The sequence below is a fragment of the Eufriesea mexicana genome, unplaced genomic scaffold (genome assembly GCF_001483705.2).
Source record: "Eufriesea mexicana isolate 0111107269 unplaced genomic scaffold, ASM148370v2 scaffold1272, whole genome shotgun sequence".
Classification (NCBI taxonomy): Eukaryota; Metazoa; Arthropoda; class Insecta; order Hymenoptera; family Apidae; genus Eufriesea; species Eufriesea mexicana.
In genome coordinates this window covers 368,093-388,063 of record NW_016909436.1, presented here as the reverse complement: position 1 = coordinate 388,063, position 19,971 = coordinate 368,093, and the positions used below count along the sequence as shown (strand labels likewise).

The window sequence follows — 19,971 nt, the reverse complement described above, 5'->3', positions numbered from 1 at the left end:
TAAATGAAAAATATTAGAAAACATTGTGCAAAATTTTTTGGTATAGTGGACATTAAAAATATCACGAAGATACTATAAATTGTTTTAATATCCTGATTCTGTTCAATAGAGATTATTTACAGACCCTCAGATAGGGGTACGAAATTTATTTTAGTCAAAATTTAGACTGCTGTATAATTTTGTGGGTAATTATATGTATATAATTGGTAGATACGAGCTTTCATAATTGGAGTGGGGAGAGCGATGTGTATATATATGAAAATTTTCGGCAATAAGTCAAGTTAGTTGTAAATAGAACAAAGTATATAAAGCGTTTGTACAATAAGAACCAAATTCTTAATAATAAAGTATTAAAATAACATAAATAAAAATAAAGTGTCGTTTAATTTCAACATTTACAAACTCTCGGAAAAGAGTACAAAATTCATTTTAATAAAATTTAGACTGCTGTATAATTTTAATAAAGACTTTTTTCAAATGTAATACAGAAACTCCCACAGAATATCTCGATGGAAATTAAAATTCGACGATGTTATTTATACCTAAAACCAACCCTGTCATCGGAAATTTGCGACACCACAAATCTTCCTCCCATTACCACCCAACCAGGAAGCACTGTCTTGACACAAAGACCCAAAGCACCGTACCCTCTCTTAATTTAGCGATAACCCGGACCCCCGATCGCATTTACGACCAATACGATTCTGAAACCCGGCGAAAGAAAACAAAAGCGGTACATAAACAGTTTCTATTACCATAATGAAGAATAATTGGTCGTAAAATACAAAATACCCCGAATCCAGTCCTATCCCATTGGACGTTCGGCGCAGCCAGGAAAAAGGAGCAAAAGGACGGGAAAAAACGGGGAGAAAATAAAAAGAGAGAGAAAAGGAGTAGAAAAGCAGAAGATCATAAACAAACAGCGGAATCCTGAACGAAAGCGGGCAAACTCGAGGCGATCAGCGTCGTCCGGTCTTATCCGCGAGGCTCGTAAAAGTAACAGAATTAGTCAGTCGGACTTTTACTACCTCGTCATAAATTTCTGCCCATCGGTGGACGGGTCCAAAATTATTCGCGACGTTTCCTTCGCCATTCTTCTTCCCGCCCGCTTCATCCTCCTCGTCCCGCGCGACACACCTGTGAAGCAACTCGTCGTTTGACCCGAGCCACGGGGCAAATTATCGCATTACGACCGCTTCCACCTGCATTTACCCCTAGGGATACGCGACGTGCACCTGGGACTCCTCGGACTTGTAATTTCTTCCGTGCATCCGTGTCGCCGACGCTTTATTTACTCCTTTCGCTCGCCGGCCAGAGGATTCCATTGGACCGCTTCGCTAGATGGGACTTGGATTGGCTAGCCATCGTTTACATTTCGTGGCCTACGAGATGCTTCCTTTTCATCCTTTTTCTTCGATACCATGTGCTTCGTTGACGTGTGTCCCTTTAGACCTGCTTGCTTTGCAGTTTCCCAGAGTTTGGAGTATCCCAAATCGAATTCGGAATTGGGAGTGTACCTGTCTTCTTCGCTGGTCGATGGATTATGTCATTATGTCATTATCACGTATTTCGAATTACAGTAGCAAATGATGATAAAGAAGTTGTAAAATTCTGTAAGATTTATTTCATTCGTTTCTATATAATTTTTAATTTTTGGACTAGGCATGTAATTTAATCCGGTTAAGCTGTTATTCAATACCGATATGGGTGATAGATGCCTATTAGATCAATGTTTAATTGATATAATTTCGTTTTTAGTATCGGGATGTGTACGATCATCGGTTCTACTTGCACTTGTTTCGTTATGATCTGTCACATTTGTTCATATCATAAAGCGTTCTTAACCACTGACGCTGGAAAGACGTGCTATGCTATGCTTTTGTCACTGAATCGCAAACGACGTGGTATACACGTCATCAGGCAATTATTACAGAAATACTGGACAGTTCTGGCACACGCGTCTGTGAATTTCTTGCCAGCGTAAGTGGTTAAGGATTAATGGAGCTTTATGGTGGAAGACAGTGTAGGTAACAAAGAGATTATATAGAAGCTTATAGTCCAGTTAGAATTGAAATTTTCCAAAGCACGTGCTTATGACAGGCACAATTATAATATGGCCTCGAGAAGTTCAGATGATAAGATTTTTAAGAAGATGGAAGGTATAAAGCTCGTTTGACAGCAAGTAGGTGTCAACAACAGTCAGGCATCGACTATGAAGGAACCTAATTCTATCTACACTTAGCCTGATCATGGTCTTATTCAAAAAAGATATAATACGATGAAATTATATCACTGGTAAATATACTAAATTTGATTAAAATTGAGATTTTCCAAATCACATGCTTATGACACAATAAGGCAACAAGTATGACAACAGTTAGACATCGATTATGGAGAAGTCCAGTCTTATCAGCTCTCTTAGCCTTATTCGTATAAGAAAGATATAATACGATGAAATTATATCACTGGTAAATATACTAAATTTGATTAAAATTGAAATTTTCCAAATCACATGCTTATGACACAGTGAGGCATCGACAATGAAGAAGCCCAGTCCTGTCAGCTCTTTTAACCTTATCATGGACCTGTCTGTACAAGAAGGATATAATACGATGAAATTACATCACTGGTAAATATACTAAATTTGATTAAAATTGAGATTTTCCAAATCATATGCTCATGGCACAATGAGGCATCGACTATGAAGAAGTCCAATCTTATCAGCCCTCTTAACGTGATCATGGCATTGTCTGTACATGAAGGATGCAATAGGATGAAATTATATCATCGACAAATATACTAAATTTGATTAGAATTAAAATTTTTCAAATCACATGCTTATGACAGTAAGGCAATAAATATGACAACAGTTAGGCATCGATTATGGAGAAGTCCAGTCTTATCAGCTCTCTTAGCCTTATTTGTACAAGAAGGATATAATACGATACAATTATATCATCGATAAATATATTAAATTTAATTAAAATAAAAATTTTCCAAACCACATGCTTATGACACAGTGAGGCATCGACTATGACAACAGTTAGGCATCGATTATGAAGAAATTCAATCCTATCGACACTCTTAGTCCTACCATAGGCTTGTCTGTACAAGAAGGATACAATAGAATGAAATTATATCATCGGTAAATATATTAAATTTCATTAGAATAAAAATTTTTCAAATCACTTGCTTATGACAGATACGAGGATTTGAAAAATGTTTGAAAGTTGGGCTAAGATCGGGAGCCATTTCTCTCGGTTCTATACCTTCTCTTTACGACCCTCGGTACTTTCTCCCGCAATTAATGTCCCCGACGGTATTACAGAGTTTTTCTACCGACGAAAGGATATTCTCAACAGGGTAACAAGCTTAATAGCCATTTCTATGCCCGGCTGACCGCTTATCTTCTCATCTAGTGCTCGAAATGACCACCTTTCCATTTCGACGCAGCCTGTTGATGCCTAATCATGGATCTTTTTACGAGCCCGAATTATCCAGGTGTTACCTCGATTCGCGAGCTTGTTCGATACATTGACACGTGTTATGATACTCGACATCCAGGCAACCGATCACTCCTGCCGCCGCTTGCATACACACGCGCCGTATTTACATACATTTTATACGTAATGTATCTCAACGAAATTTTTAATGACAGGCTATTCCGACGATCACTATTATTCGCGGTAGTCCAGTTACTGAAAATCGTGTCAAGATTATGCACGACTCTTTGCCACTTTGAATCCATTAGAGCCCGTGCGCAGCGTTTACGTACATTTTATACACAATATATCGCGAGGGGATTTTCAACGACGAATTATCTAGAAAATAACTATCATTCACGGCGAACCGCGTGTTGAAAATTCTAATAAAATTGCGCACCGCTTTTTCGCTCTATTTTCCCGCATTTTATACGTACAGCCGTATTTTAACGGAATTTAATAATACAACAACAAATTGTTTAGAAAATACCTGTCATTCGCGATTATTGGAAATTCACTTGAAATTGCGCGCAATTCCTTATCACTTTCGGTTGCTTTTTCGCTCTATTTTCCCGCATTTTATACGTACAGCCGTATTTTAACGGAATTTAATAATATAACAACAAATTGTTTAGAAAATACCTGTCATTCGGGATTATTGAAAATTCAGCTGAAATTGCGCGCAATTCCTTATCACTTCCGGGCCTTTTATTTTTACTCGATACATCGATGTTATTATACCTACGCAGAACTACTATGGAGAATTACTATACTTTGTCTACCTTAGAAAATACCTGTCATTCGCGATTATTGAAAATTCACTTGAAATTGCGCGCAATTCCTTATCACTTCTGATCCTTTTATTTTTACTCAATATATCGATGTTATTATACCTATGCAGGACTACTATGAAGAATTACTATACTTTATCTATTTTAGAAAATACCTGTCATTCGGGATTATTGGAAATTCAGCTGAAATTGCGCGCAATTCCTTATCACTTCTGATCCTTTTATTTCTACTCACTACATCGTTGTTATTATACCTACGCAGGACTACTATGGAGAATTACTATACTTTATCTATTTTAGAAAATACCTGTCATTCGCGATTATTGAAAATTCAACTGAAATTGCGTGCAATTCCTTATCATTTCTGATCCTTTTATTTTTAATCATTGCGTCGTTGTTATTATACCTACGCAGAACTACTATGAAGAATTACTATACTTTATCTATTTTAGAAAATACCTGTCATTCGGGATTATTGGAAATTCAGCTGAAATTGCGCGCAATTCCTTATCACTTCTGATCCTTTTATTTCTACTCACTACATCGTTGTTATTATACCTACGCAGGACTACTATGGAGAATTACTATACTTTATCTATTTTAGAAAATACCTGTCATTCGCGATTATTGAAAATTCAACTGAAATTGCGTGCAATTCCTTATCATTTCTGATCCTTTTATTTTTAATCATTGCGTCGTTGTTATTATACCTACGCAGAACTACTATGAAGAATTACTATACTTTATTTATTTTAGAAAATACCTGTCATTCGGGATTATTGAAAATTCAGCTGAAATTGCGCGCAATTCCTTATCACTTCCGGTCCTTTTATTTTTACTCACTACATCGTTGTTATTATACCTACGCAGGACTACTATGGAGAATTACTATACTTTATCTACCTTCGCAACGTGCATTACCCGTTACTTCGAGAATCTTCGTACGATTTAAGAATGCTTGCACATCCGATGAACACGCTTTATCTATGCATCGAATATTCCGTCAAAATGACCACCTTCGTTTCCCAGCAATTCGTCCACCTCTTATCAGCCATCTTGCGTGTTCTCCTCGCTCAGCTGCTTCGCGAAGACATTCACGACTTCCGTCCAAAAATTTTCCACAGCGCACGAGCCTCTCGCCGTTTTCTTAAAAGGAAATTCCTCCCGAGGAGAAAGGGGATATTCATCGCGGAGGAAAGCGCGGGTAAAAATGGCGGTAATGAGGAATTAATCGTAGGACGGGATTAGCCAACGTCCAATTTACAGCATTCCACGGCATTCTTCGTTCGTCACAGTGTCCAATTGGCAAATACCTAACTGCAGCTCGAGGCTGCTGGAAAAATCGAAGAAGACGCGTTTAAAGACCCGCGTCGGGCATCAACATCCCGTGGAACATTCCACACATCCAAGAATCCCGCGGCCTCATGCGGGAAAAATCGCGACAGTCATTTTCGACGTCGTTGTAATTCATCTCCCCAGACCGGCCGATAATGGCACCCATTCGCCTGAGACTGCATAAAATGACACCCATCTGTACACTGCCGCTCAAAAGCTCGGGATCGATTGTTCCCGTGCAAATTGAATTCACGTTTCTTGAAATCGGGTTCCGAGTTTTGTTCGTCTAATTCCAAATGAAACCATCCCAAAGAAAATGTTTGGGGATTGGTTTATGTTCGTTTGTGATTCGATTTTGGATAATCGGGTTCCGGGTTTTGTTCGTCCAATTCCAAATGAAACCATCCGAGAGAAAATGTTTGGGGATTGGTTTATGTTCGTTTGTGATTCGATTTTGGATAATCGGGTTCCGGGTTTTGTTCGTTTAATTCCAAATGAAACCATCCCAAAGAAAATGTTGGACAGTTGGTTTATGTTCGTTTGTGATTCGATTTTGGATAATCGGGTTCCGGGTTTTGTTCGTCTAATTCCAAATGAAACCATCCCAAAGAAAATGTTGGACAGTTGGTTTATGTTCGTTTGTGATTCGATTTTGGATAATCGGGTTCCGGGTTTTGTTCGTCTAATTCCAAATGAAACCATCCCAAAGAAAATGTTGGAGAGTTGGTTTATGTTCGTTTGTGATTCGATTTTGGATAATCGGGTTCCGGGTTTTGTTCGTTTAATTCCAAATGAAACCATCCCAAAGAAAATGTTTGGGGATTGGTTTATGTTCCTTTGTGATTCGATTTTGGATAATCGGGTTCCGGGTTTTGTTCGTTTAATTCCAAATGAAACCATCCCAAAGAAAATGTTGGAGAGTTGGTTTATGTTCGTTCGTGATTCGATTTTGGATACGAATGTGGAGTCCTGTGTGTTTTGGTGTGTAACACAAGTATGGTGAAGAATTTTGGATAATAAAAACGTTATGTGACACCTTTTTACAAAATTTTTAATAACTTAGAAGAAAATTGAGTAACGAAGGAAAGAATAGTTTTGAGAAATTTTATAAAAGTTTGAAGGAATTTTAAATATTGTTTGTTGAAATAATTTGAATAGTTTTGGATTGGTAAATTACATGGAGTTGTTGATGGATTGAAGATGAACAAAATGGAATGTTGATATTTTTCAAGATTATTTTTAAAATTTATTTTGTTTTGTAATTGGCGAATATTAGAAGGAATTCTAAACTTTTGAGGCGTAGTGTATACTCACAAGCGTCTGTGCAAACGCGAATATGTTCATACCGATTGCAACGGTGTCGCTAGCATGACTCATAAGTTACAGCTATCTTTTGCAAAATTTTGCAAAAGTGAATCGAGACATCGAAATGGTAACCATTAATTTGCATATTTAATCGTATTATTTATTAACGTGATTAATTCCTTCGCACTGAGCATGGAACTTCGATATGCAAATTAGTATGATAATTGATGATTCGTTTGAGTGTTACGTTTACCAAATCCCTGGAAAATATAGGGACACTGTTTTCGTGAATAACGATTATTTAATATCGAATTGGGTTATCGTTCATTGTTTAAAAATTATTCAAATTGCTCAAAATCTTTCTCAAAATTATTCTTATCCAATGAACCCTTTCTACCCTTCTAACGAATGAGCGAACTCTTATCAGCGTTCCTGGAGTTTTTAACTGCTACAGGTAACGATTATGGCCGGGCAATTATCTCTTGAATAGCGCGCTTACATACTCCAGCAATTACTTAAATTTTATATACACTCGTTTTACCCACATAAACGTAATTTCAGCCGTCAAGATCATTTTACGGCCTAATTACGAGTCAGAGATCGAGATGTCGTATCTTTAAAAAAACGCTATTATTTTCCATGACACCTTGCCGTATCGTTCATATATCGCTAACAAATCGTTGTTAAATTATCGAGGTTGATATACATCTATCTTGGAACATGCGAATAATTTTTTTATTTATCAAAAAAGACAGATGCTATACAGGTAGTATACGTAAATTGCAGTATAATATACAGATAGCTAGCAAAATAACAGAAAATTTTGTAAAATGATAAAATAGTATGATAAATCTAGGACAACAATCGTGATTTCTATAAATTATTTTGTGATAAATTTTCGCACAAAGGAAATAAAAAAAAATTGGCAGCACCAAAGGATGCAATATTCGTCAGAACCCCAAGAACGCATCCCCAAAATTTGAAGCTGAGACTAAGCCAAAAAATAAAAGGAATAAAAATACAATTTCCTACTATTGCAAAATTCACTGTCAAACGAAAATGAAAGAAATGAGTTAAGTGAGAAGTAAAAATATTATACCATCCTATTCTAAAATCTTCTATAAAACGAAAATGAAAGAAATGAGTTAAGTCAAAAGTAAGGGTGGATACTATTCCACCCTATCCCAAATAGGGATTCATCATAAAATCAATTTACTTAGGAGAGAAAAATAAAACGAAACCGAAAGAAATGAGTTAAGTTAAAAGTAAGAATATTATACGACCCTATTCCAAAATCCACTGTAAAACGAAAATGAAAGAAATAAGTTAAATCAAAATTCAGAATACTATACTACCCTATTCCAAAATTCACTGTAAAACGAAAATGAAAGAAAGAGTTAAGTCAAGAATAAAAATATTATACCAACCTATTAAAAAATCCACTGTCAATCGAAAATGAAAGAAATGAGTTAAGTCAAAAATAAAAATATTATACCAACCTATTAAAAAATCCACTATCAAACGAAAATGAAAGAAATGAGTTAAGTCAAAAATAAAAATATTATACCAACCTATTAAAAAATCCACTATCAAACGAAAATGAAAGAAATGAGTTAAGTCAAAAATAAAAATATTATACTACCCTATTCCAAAGTCCACTGTCAAACGAAAATGAAAGAAATGAGTTAAGTCAAAAATAAAAATATTATACTACCCTATTCCAAAGTCCACTGTCAAACGAAAATGAAAGAAATGAGTTAAGTCAAAAATAAAAATATTATAGTACCCTATTCCAAAGTCCAGTGTCAAACGAAAATAGAAGAAATGATCCAAGTCAAAAATAAAAATACTATTCCACCCAATCCCAAATAGGGGTAATAAAATCAATTTACTTAGAAGGGAAAAAGAATAAATAAAACCATAAATAGATATTCCAAGCAGAAATCTTCGACGACCCGTATAATGCGCGTGCGCACGCACGCACACGCGTGGAAACACGCGTACAGTGGCGAAGCAGGTGCCATCCCGACTCGTAATGTAATAATCCAGCAGGTCAAACGGCTATTGCCTGCTACAGGTGTTGCTATCGAGGAACGGCGCGGCCAGGGAGCAACAAAGTTGACTGCCGACCGCAGACTTTATGGGACCACACAGTGCGCCATGGTTCACGGCAGAAATCGAACCGTGTGTTACGCGTAATTTGAGAAGCTGCCACTGGAGAAAGAAAAATCGAAAAGAACGCTCCTGCGAACTCGTAATTACGGGGCTGGCCTTAATTGGAGCGGGTCGAGGGTAGTTCGAAGGTTGGAGGACGCTTTGCGACTGATTGCGGGAATCCCTGTCTATTTATCGCTATGGGGTTAAACTTGGACCGGATTTCCAATTCTACATGGTGGTATCTGGCAATGTGCAGATTTCAATTCTCTTGGATTAATTTCGGAAATTATTTACGTACTTTTAAAAACACGAAAGTATTAGCGTAAGGGTAGAAACCTGGTTCTTCAACATTGATTTATAGTCTCCATGTTTTTATGGTGATCTTATGTGGGATAAATACAGCAGTGTGTTTTTAATTTTGGAGACGGTTTTATATTTTATGTACTAACGATACACGTGTTTATACGTGACTTAGTTACCTAGATACCTAATTAGGTACTAGGTGTCGCACACCCACACATTGGTATCCATACCATCGACACAGGTGCACATATATATATGAAGATTAACAATTACCCTATAATAAAATTTTATTTACAATCTGTTTAGATGAAAATGGGTACTTGTATATACCGATTGGCTCTTTCCACTAATATCAGAAACCACTAATTAAATTTCATAGTTATCATTGTATTGTATCCTTGTATTTATATACTGGTCACGAAATTTGTATATGTAGCATGACGATATCGTAACTTCGATTTAATATTTAATTTATTATATACATAAGAATGTTTTAAAAATTTTTTTCCTTACAATTTTTATACTCATTATTATAGAATCATGGGGTGGTTTAAGGGAACGTGGAAGTTTCAATCCTCGAAGGGGTTGATGCAAAATATCAACAAATATTTCGAAGAAGCTTTTCCCTTTTTCAACTTCGTTTAAACTATATGTCACAAAATTTTATACAAAAATTTAATACTTGGTTCCAGTTACTAAATTTTTTGAAAAATACGCGTCCATGTAGAATGCTATTGGAATTAAATGACACTGTATTTTTATCTATATTACTATAGTACTTTATTACTAACAATTTGGTTCTTATTGTACAAACGCTCTATATATACCTTGTTTTATTAGCGATTAACGCAACTGACTCAACTAAAGAGGACTGAGGACTAAGGATCTACCAATTATATACATATATGCCTATGATTATGAAAGTGGTGTAAGTTATTTATATTTACTTCTGAAATATTAAAAGCTTCGGCCTTTAAATACTGAAAATACTAGATTATAAAATTAATTGCGATGAAGCTACAAACTCAATCTAACGATTCAATTCTTCACTGTTTTGTAGAAAATAAATATATTTTATCGTAATATAAATGAATGCAACACGAAATAAATAATTATCCTCTTAAGTCGATGACTTAGAATAAAAAGATAAATAATAATGCATCCTCTTAAGTCGATGACTTAGACCACTTTCATAATTATAATTGCCTACAAATGCTACTCTCTTCAGCCTAAATTCTTAAACGAAAATTACATATGTAAGTATGATATATTTCTTCTCCCTCGCAGAATGCAAATGTTTTACTTGCTCTGCGAGGTGAAAAAGGTAAAAATCTCGGGTCCAGATAAGCGGTATCCGATAAAAGGATGCCCGGGCTGACTGACGCGCGTTCGATAAGAAGTCGATAGCGGTCGAGGACCAACCCCTCTTTTTTGTCTGCAGACAATCCTGCTGGGCGACAGCGGCGTGGGCAAGACGTCCCTGCTGGTCCAGTTCGACACAGGAAAATTCCAGCCGGGAAACTTCGCAGCCACCGTCGGCATCGGCTTCACGGTACGTGCCAGGCAAATGTTCGATATTTATTTGTTTGCGCAGACGAAGGTCCGTGGACGTGCAAGCGCCCCATGTCAATTCTTAAATTTCCATAAAAATAACAGTCACTCGATTTTTGCACCTCTCGCAAAACGAAAGGGTAGATTCGATGGTCTTTCAGTCTAAATACCCTATCTAAATTGGCCTGTTTGATCAACGAAGAAATACCGTTTCTGGAATACTGTCAAAGCTCCGTGAAAGCGTTTCACGGATATTATTCTTAATTACAAGGAAGAAGGAAGAAATATCCAATTGCTGAAATAAAATTCTCGTCCTCGATCGTCGATTAATTTCCTTCTGTTCTCGGAATCTACTGTATCTGCCATCATCGTGACACTCGTAATTCTTCATTACAAGCTTCCTCTTATTTTCTAACCCAAACCTGTTTTCTATTTCGACCAGACGCCTCGCAATTTACATCCTGTACGTCTGGAAAACAAAGGTATAAAAATGGCAGAAATGTGTTTAAACCCAGAGTTAAAATTAGAATTCCATATTCGTATCGTATTCGCAATTGCATGATTTGTTAATTTCGCAAAATTTGGAAATGTATGCGAATTTTCTCGTACAGCATACTTTCATTTCGCATCAAAATTTCCAGTATTTTTCATTCGCGAAAGCTCTCGTGCCACGATTAGAATTCCACATTCGCACGACTTGTTAATTTCGCAAAATTTGAAAATATGTGCGAATTTTATCGTACAGCAAACTTTCATTTCATAGCAACTTTTCCGGTATTTTACATTCGCAGAAAATTTCCAGTCACGATTAGAATTCCACATTCGTGTGATCTGCTAATTTCACGAAATTTAGAAATGCGTGCGAATTTTCTTTTACAGCATACTTTCAGTTCGCAGCAAAATTTCCAGTATTTTCCATTCGCGAAAAATTTCCAGCCATGATTAGAATTCCACATTCGTATGATCTGCTAATTTCGCAAAATTTGGAAATGTATGCGAATTTTCTCTTACAGCATTCTTTCATTCCACAGTAACTTTTCCAGGGAACTTATTTTCCGCGAATTCTTTCATTCGCGAAAAATTTAGAGTCACGATTGGAATTTCGAATTCACACGATTTGTTAATTTCGCAAAATTTGGAAATGTGTGCGAATTTTCTCTTACAGCATACTTCCAATCCACGGCGACTTTTCCAGAGAACTTATTTTCCGTGAATTCTTTCATTCTCGTGAAAAATTTAGTGTCACGATTGGAATTTCAAATTCACACGAACTGTTAATTTCTTAAAATTTGGAAATGTGTGCGAATTTTCTCTTACAGCATACTTCCATTCCACAGCGACTTTTCCAGGGAACTTATTTTCCGCGAATTCTTTCATTCGCGAAAAATTTAGAATCACGATTGGAATTTCAAATTCCTACGATCTGTTAATTTCGCAAAATTTGGAAATGTGTGCGAATTTTCTCTTACAGCATACTTCCATTCCACAGCGACTTTTCCAGGGAACTTATTTTCCGCGAATTCTTTCATTCGCGAAAAATTTAGTGTCACGATTGAAATTTCAAATTTCTACGATCTGTTAATTTCGCAAAATTTGGAAATATATGCGAATTTTCTCTTACAACATACTTCCATTCCACAGCGACTTTTTCAGGGAACTTATTTTTCGCGAATTCTTTTATTCGCGAAAAATTTAGAATCACGATTGGAATTTCAAATTCCTACGATCTGTTAATTTCGCAAAATTTGGAAATGTGTGCGAATTTTCTCTTACAGCATACTTCCATTCCACAGCGACTTTTCCAGGGAACTTATTTTCCGCGAATTCTTTCATTCGCGAAAAATTTAGTGTCACGATTGAAATTTCAAATTTCTACGATCTGTTAATTTCGCAAAATTTGGAAATATATGCGAATTTTCTCTTACAGCATACTTCCATTCCACAGCGACTTTTCCAGGGAACTTATTTTCCGCGAATTCTTTCATTCTCGCGAGAAATCTCGAGTCTTCGGGGTAGAATAGCTCGCTATAGCTCACCCTCGATTAATTTTCCCGTGCATGAACGAGCGCAACGAGCGAAACTTGATACACGGGAGAATTTGCGAAGTTGCGCGCGTTTTACGAGCGCGATTCCCTGTACTCGCAGGCGTCGCGATGGCAGCCCATCGCGACGCAGGGTCGCGCGCGACGGTTGCGTGTATCAGCGTCTACCAATGCGAGCGATGCATTTATGCATGAGGCTGAGAGACGCGCGCGACGCTTTTACGCGCTGCCTCGCCGACCCTTAGGTCTGGTTCACATCACAAACGGGATACCTCTGGGACCCTGCATTTTTCGACAAGTTTCTATGTAACTTCGTTGTTGCGTAATTTGGAAAAGAATTGTTCCAGACGAGTGGAAGTGATACTTTGAAAACGAGACATATACCGACGTGTTTTAGTTTAGGCCTGGTTTACACGAGAAATTCTTTTGTCATTTTATTACCACATAAACTGGAAAAATATTTCGAGTTTTACCAATCACGACGATCGAAGATCATTGACCCTTTGCACTCGAGAGGTGACTCTCAGTCACCGTTTAATCGGATTCTAAAGATCGACGTTAATTAATATATCAAATTTAAAATTACCTAACGATGTGTGGAATGTCGAAGAAAAATAATTATATGACTTAATTTGCATATGATTTCTCATTTACCATTTTAAAAATATCGTCGACTCTATGACAGAAAGTCTTCGAATTACTATTTTTCTGTAACGAAAAAGTCGTCGAGTGCAAAGGGTTAATCTTTGACTAAACTTGGAAATTAATTCTATGAAACTTGATCATATGAATTTTTATATATATATATATATACAGGGTGTCCCAGTAATGGGGTAGTATAACCAGGAACTGGGCGATTCTACATGAAAAGACAAATGGAAAATAAATAATAAATTATGAATAATAGAAGTGAGTCTACTTAGGTATATTTGACGATTCCTCGAGCAATCTTTTGGCAAGTTTGCCAACATAGTGATGTAGCAAAATGAATTTCCGCCATGTTATAAATCATACGAAGAAATCATTAACACGTTCCAGAATTCTTATCTAGACTACAAAGATATCTACTAAATATTTGTTTATTTATTTATTTATTTATTTATTTCTACGGGATTAATATAAATTAACACTGTGCACGCAGGCATGGTTTTCCAAGTTTTTGAACGCGTAGCGGGCAAATCCAGCTTTTTAATCAGCAATTATTTCACTTTCATCACAATCGAAATCGCGCGAATCCATTTTCAAAATGGATAAAATGCAATAAAATAAGACACTAGTGGAAACTGATAAAATTAAAAAATAGGATAAAGTAAAGCGCAAGTTGCTTCAAAGTCACAGAATGCAGTTCATTGCAATCTATCATGCAACTGGGATTACAGTCTCTCGCCTACAATGTGTTAATATAAATATTCAATATAATAGATTTAATATAAATATTTATTCTACTAAATACAGTACATATTCTGCAAAATGTCTGCTATTAACTAGCAAAACTAAAACTAAAAGTCTACTAAATATGTACATATTCTACTAAATTTTCAACACAACACGCATAACAGGGTAAAATTTCGCATCACTTACCCCGTATAATCACATCCAAGAATACCGATCGCTTTTTGACGATCACTGAATCGAGTAATATTCAATATTGACCGATTAAAGAGCACGCGAATCGCCATGAATTAAATAAATTTACGGTTCGTTCGTTTCGCACGGACAACGATGGAATAAACAACGAGCATTCGGTATCAGAGAAAATTACGTTAACATCGTTACCGATTCGGGGTTGCTTTATACTCGAACGTACTCTATCGATCCTCTGAATTTTAAATTCGCGCGTAATCGCGTTATTCCGGGGCCACGCTGAAAATCGTGCTTAAATTACCAATATTAATCCCATCAAAGTTTCAACGATCGACCCGCTTGTTTCGACGTGAAAAAATTCGTTAATGATTCAATCGGACAACTATCAGAGATATAGAGTAGGGAGATCGGTGAAACATACGTATGCAGCTTATGCAATCTATTTTTCGATATTTCATATTTATTTCGACGTTCAATTGAATTCGAGAATAAAAGGTCTATGTTAGGTTTTTGCACGCTATTGTTGGCAGATTTTAAATTAATACCGTTGCAATATAATTTCTATTATTCCTCGGATATAATGAATTATCGAACGATATGACGGAACAAAAGAATAAAAATACCGCATTGTTCTGGATTTATTAGTTGTACGAATTTTCCAAAAATTGTTTGAATAAATCAAATATAACGAATTTAAAAGATTGCTATCGACTGTCACTGATGATCCAACATGACACCACCATGACAGTCAACGCGTTAAGAAAATTAACAATACCGTAATATTACCATAAAGTCACTAACGATGTTACTAGAATTTCCCTATAATATATCTAACAGTATTCTCTTATATTGACTCAAGTAATTAACTAACCGCAAATACTTTCCATAATTTCCATATTCAATTCACTCTCATGATCCAATAATTTAATCCAGAGAACACCATAAACGTGTTAATGCAATATTCGAGAAAAATTCGGGACCGAGTTATTATACAAAATTTCTATCTTCTGTCACTGATGATCACCATGATAGTCAACGCGTTAATAAAATTAACAATATCATAATATTACCGTAAAGTCACTAATCATATTACTAGAATTTCCCTATAATATCGCTAACAGTATTCTTTTATATTTATTTAGCGAATTAACCGCAAATACTTTTCATATTTACCATATTCAATCCATCCTCGTGGCCCAATAATTCCATCCAAAAAACACCATAAACGCGTTAATGCGATATTCGAGAAAAATTCGGGAAAAATTCGGGACCGAGTTAGTATAAAAAATTTCTATCACCTATCACTGATGACCACTATGACAGTCAACGCATTAATAAAATTAGCAGTACCGTAATATTACCATAAAGTCACTAACAATATTACTAGAATTTCCCTATAATATCGTAATAGTATTCTCTTATATTAATTCAGCGAATTAACCGCAAATACTTTCCATATTTTCCATATTCAATCCATCCTCGTGGCCCAATAATTCCATCCAAAAAACACCATAAACGCGTTAATGCGATATTCGAGAAAAATTCGGGAAAAATTCGGGACCGAGTTAGTATAAAAAATTTCTATCACCTATCACTGATGACCACTATGACAGTCAACGCATTAATAAAATTAGCAGTACCGTAATATTACCATAAAGTCACTAACAATATTACTAGAATTTCCCTATAATATCGTAATAGTATTCTCTTATATTAATTCAGCGAATTAACCGCAAATACTTTCCATATTTTCCATATTCAATCCGTCCTCGTGATCCAATAATTGCATCCAAAGAACGCCATAAACGCGTTTCTGTGATATTCAGGAAAGATTCGGGACCGAGTTATTAGCCGCGAATTCAATTTCTTCCGAACGAAAACCACCGGCAGGATCTCATAAATATTCATGGCCCGGGGAGGCCATCGAGGTCGGGATTGATGAAATCTTCTCTAATTATCGCGCAGACGCTTTTCACTTGTCTCGTTCCGCGGGACGAGTTGACGTGGAACGAACCGTTAATGGTTTTCCGATTCAGAACCGTTCCCCCTGCAAGCAGAAGCCGAGGAGAAGCGAAAGAAAGTTCCATCCAGTCACGTTTGCCAATGAAACGCTCGATGAGGATCATCGCCAACGATCCCTGCGAGTGCACTCCAGATTTTAGGTTATGATTCCTGATCCCGTTTCCGAGAAATTGGTATCGCTCCTTCGATATATTTAGGGAAGAAGAAGAACGACGTAGATGAGGATAAATTTAATAATATTCCTTAAAATTGGATCATTTAGAGCAGTGTTATTTGGTAGTCTTGGGAATGTGTATTTGAATCACGCGATTTAATAAATTTATTGATATTTTTATTTAATTTGATAGTATTTTGGACACTGTGTTCTTAGAAATATTTTGTAGATTTACGAAATTTAATGAGAATATGTGTTTTGATATTTTTATTTAATTCTATATTATTTTGGATACTACTGTGTGATTGGAAATAAGTTATAGATTCACGTGAATTAATGAAAATTAGTTTATTGATCATTTTATTTCATTTAATATTATTTTTGACACTGTGTTCTTGGAAATACTTTGTAGATTTACCTAATTTAATGAAAATTAGTTTATTGATATTTTTATTTAATTCGATATTATTTTGGATACTGTGTTCTTGGAAATACTTTGTAGATTTACGAAATTTAATGAGAATATGTGTTTTGATATTTTTATTTAATTCTATATTATTTTGGATACTACTGTGTCATTGGAAATAAGTTATAGATTCACGTGAATGAATGAAAATTAGTTTATTGATAATTTTATTTAATTTAATATTATTTTCAACACTGTGTTCTTGGAAATACTTTGTAGATTTACCTGATTTAATGAAAATTAGTTTATTGATATTTTTATTTAATTCGATATTATTTTGGATACTACTGTGTCATTGGAAATAAGTTATAGATTCACGTGAATTAATGAAAATTAGTTTATTGGTTTTAATGAGAATATGTGTTTTGATATTTTTATTTAATTCTATATTATTTTGGATACTACTGTGTGATTGGAAATAAGTTATAGATTCACGTGAATTAATGAAAATTAGTTTATTGATCATTTTATTTCATTTAATATTATTTTTGACACTGTGTTCTTGGAAATACTTTGTAGATTTACCTAATTTAATGAAAATTAGTTTATTGATATTTTTATTTAATTCGATATTATTTTGGATACTGTGTTCTTGGAAATACTTTGTAGATTTACGAAATTTAATGAGAATATGTGTTTTGATATTTTTATTTAATTCTATATTATTTTGGATACTACTGTGTCATTGGAAATAAGTTATAGATTCACGTGAATGAATGAAAATTAGTTTATTGATAATTTTATTTAATTTAATATTATTTTCAACACTGTGTTCTTGGAAATACTTTGTAGATTTACCTGATTTAATCAAAATTAGTTTATTGATAATTTTATTTAATTTAATATTATTTTCAACACTGTGTTCTTGGAAATACTTTGTAGATTTACCTGATTTAATCAAAATTAGTTTATTGATATTTTTATTTAATTTAATATTATTTTGGACACTGTGTTCTTGGAAATACTTTGTAGATTTACCTGATTTAATAAAAATTCGTTTATTGATATTTTTATTTAATTTAATATTATTTTGGATCTTGTGTTCTTGAAAATACGTTGTAGATTTATGCAATTTATCGTAAATAAAATTATTAATACTTCTATTTAGTCTGGCGTTAACCTAGATACATGCATTTCCAAAAATTACGCGGTCCTTTTATACGAAATTTCTTTCCTCTTTCATAAATAATGCTCGACAAACAATATCCACTTTCGTTTACCCAAAGTTTTTACCAATTTACGCGTTCAGAACGTGTATTTTCCTACGATATTTAAAAATTTACCGTGTACCAGTGAAACGCGAGTTCTCGTTTAATTTATCCGCTTACTCGTCGACTTATTTGCAGAATGTTTCACGCGCGATGGAGCAAATTCGCGCGAATTCGCGGATTTCCTGAAACACGTGTAACGACATCTCTGGAGGACGTTGAAACGTTTATCGTATTTTGTCTATTTACTTTGAATCCATTTACTTGCGCGAATAATCCCTGCAAATCGAGTAAACGGTACACACGAAAGGGGTTAAACTCGAGTTTCAAGAATCTCAGAATTAAAAAGAAATTAGCATTAAACCTTCGCGATGGAAACTAATTTGCTTGCCCCTTTCCTTATCGATATCGATATTGACAGAACGCGATTAAGAAGAAAAATTTGTCGAAATTTAAATAAATTTCGCGACACCTGCACGAAAGTTATAATCCTTCATTTCCAAAAAGGACGAATATTACATCCCAGAGGTTTGCAAATTGAAATCGACACTCCATCCTGTATAAAATAACATTAAATTCCAATTTCTGAATTTAGAATCGTCCCAAAATATTTTTTGGAAGCGACAAAGCTGGTGTATATAAAAATGAACGTCACTCGTCCCGTGTGTTGCAAACTTAAATGCAATTATGCCACGAACAGTTCGGTAACATTGGTCGAGATTTAATAGAAATCGAGCAAAGTTAGAGACGGAAATCGGTATTCCTCCGGTTCGTAGACTTTCCAGTCGCGGCGGACGGACAGCTATCCAGGCAACGGTGCCCCGTATCGTCGAGAAAGTTGAAATTGCTCTATCAAACAGCCGCTCCGCTCGCAGATTTCTCCTGTAACACGTGTCTATCTCGTGATGGCCGTGTCTCGTCTCGCGGCTTTCCCGCGGAACTTTCGTCTCGTTACGAGCGACTCGTGTTTGCACCGGGAAACCGATAGATCCTAAACGATTCCATCGTGTTTCTGTTTCTTCGTCGTTTTCTTCTCCTTTCGTTATTCCTGCGGTCCACGCCGAGCCATGAGACGAGTTAAAATTCCAAGTAATCGCGTGACGTAATGATAACGTAATAAAATAAATTGAGAACAAATTTTTCTTTGAGAGTAGAGATAAACCAGAATTAAAATTCGGTACTTGACATAAGGTAAAATAGCTATGAGAGAATAATCAATAGCATTAACCCCTTATACTATAATAACAAATTTAGTTCGTAGCGAGTTTTTCATGGTAAATTCCGTGAAGATGAATTATACTCGCATTGGACTAAAATTATATTCAATATATTTTAATGTATCCAGATTTGTATAATTTTAATAATTTTAATGCGAATAAAATAGGTATACCTAGTGGCAAATTGAAATTAAATAATTTTTAATTATAGTGCAATTGGATAAGTGTAATAATATTTCAAATATAAATAATTTTTAATTGCTAATAGTGTTGCATATAATATTAAAATATTGTATAAATACTATATATGAATAATAATAAATATATGAAATACTATATTTTAATATTATATAT

The 19,971-nt window shown here is 35.1% G+C and overlaps 1 protein-coding gene across 2 annotated transcripts in view; it reads left to right on the top strand.

The window, feature by feature from the left end:
• Positions 1-19,971, top strand: part of LOC108547866 (ras-related protein Rab-37) — a 179,303-nt gene that overhangs the window by 46,301 nt on the left and 113,031 nt on the right. For both annotated transcript variants that reach the window (XM_017900572.1, XM_017900566.1), the window contains one exon: positions 10,815-10,925. In XM_017900572.1, the coding sequence (XP_017756061.1) occupies positions 10,815-10,925 (111 nt within the window). The remainder of the gene's footprint in view (positions 1-10,814; positions 10,926-19,971) is intronic.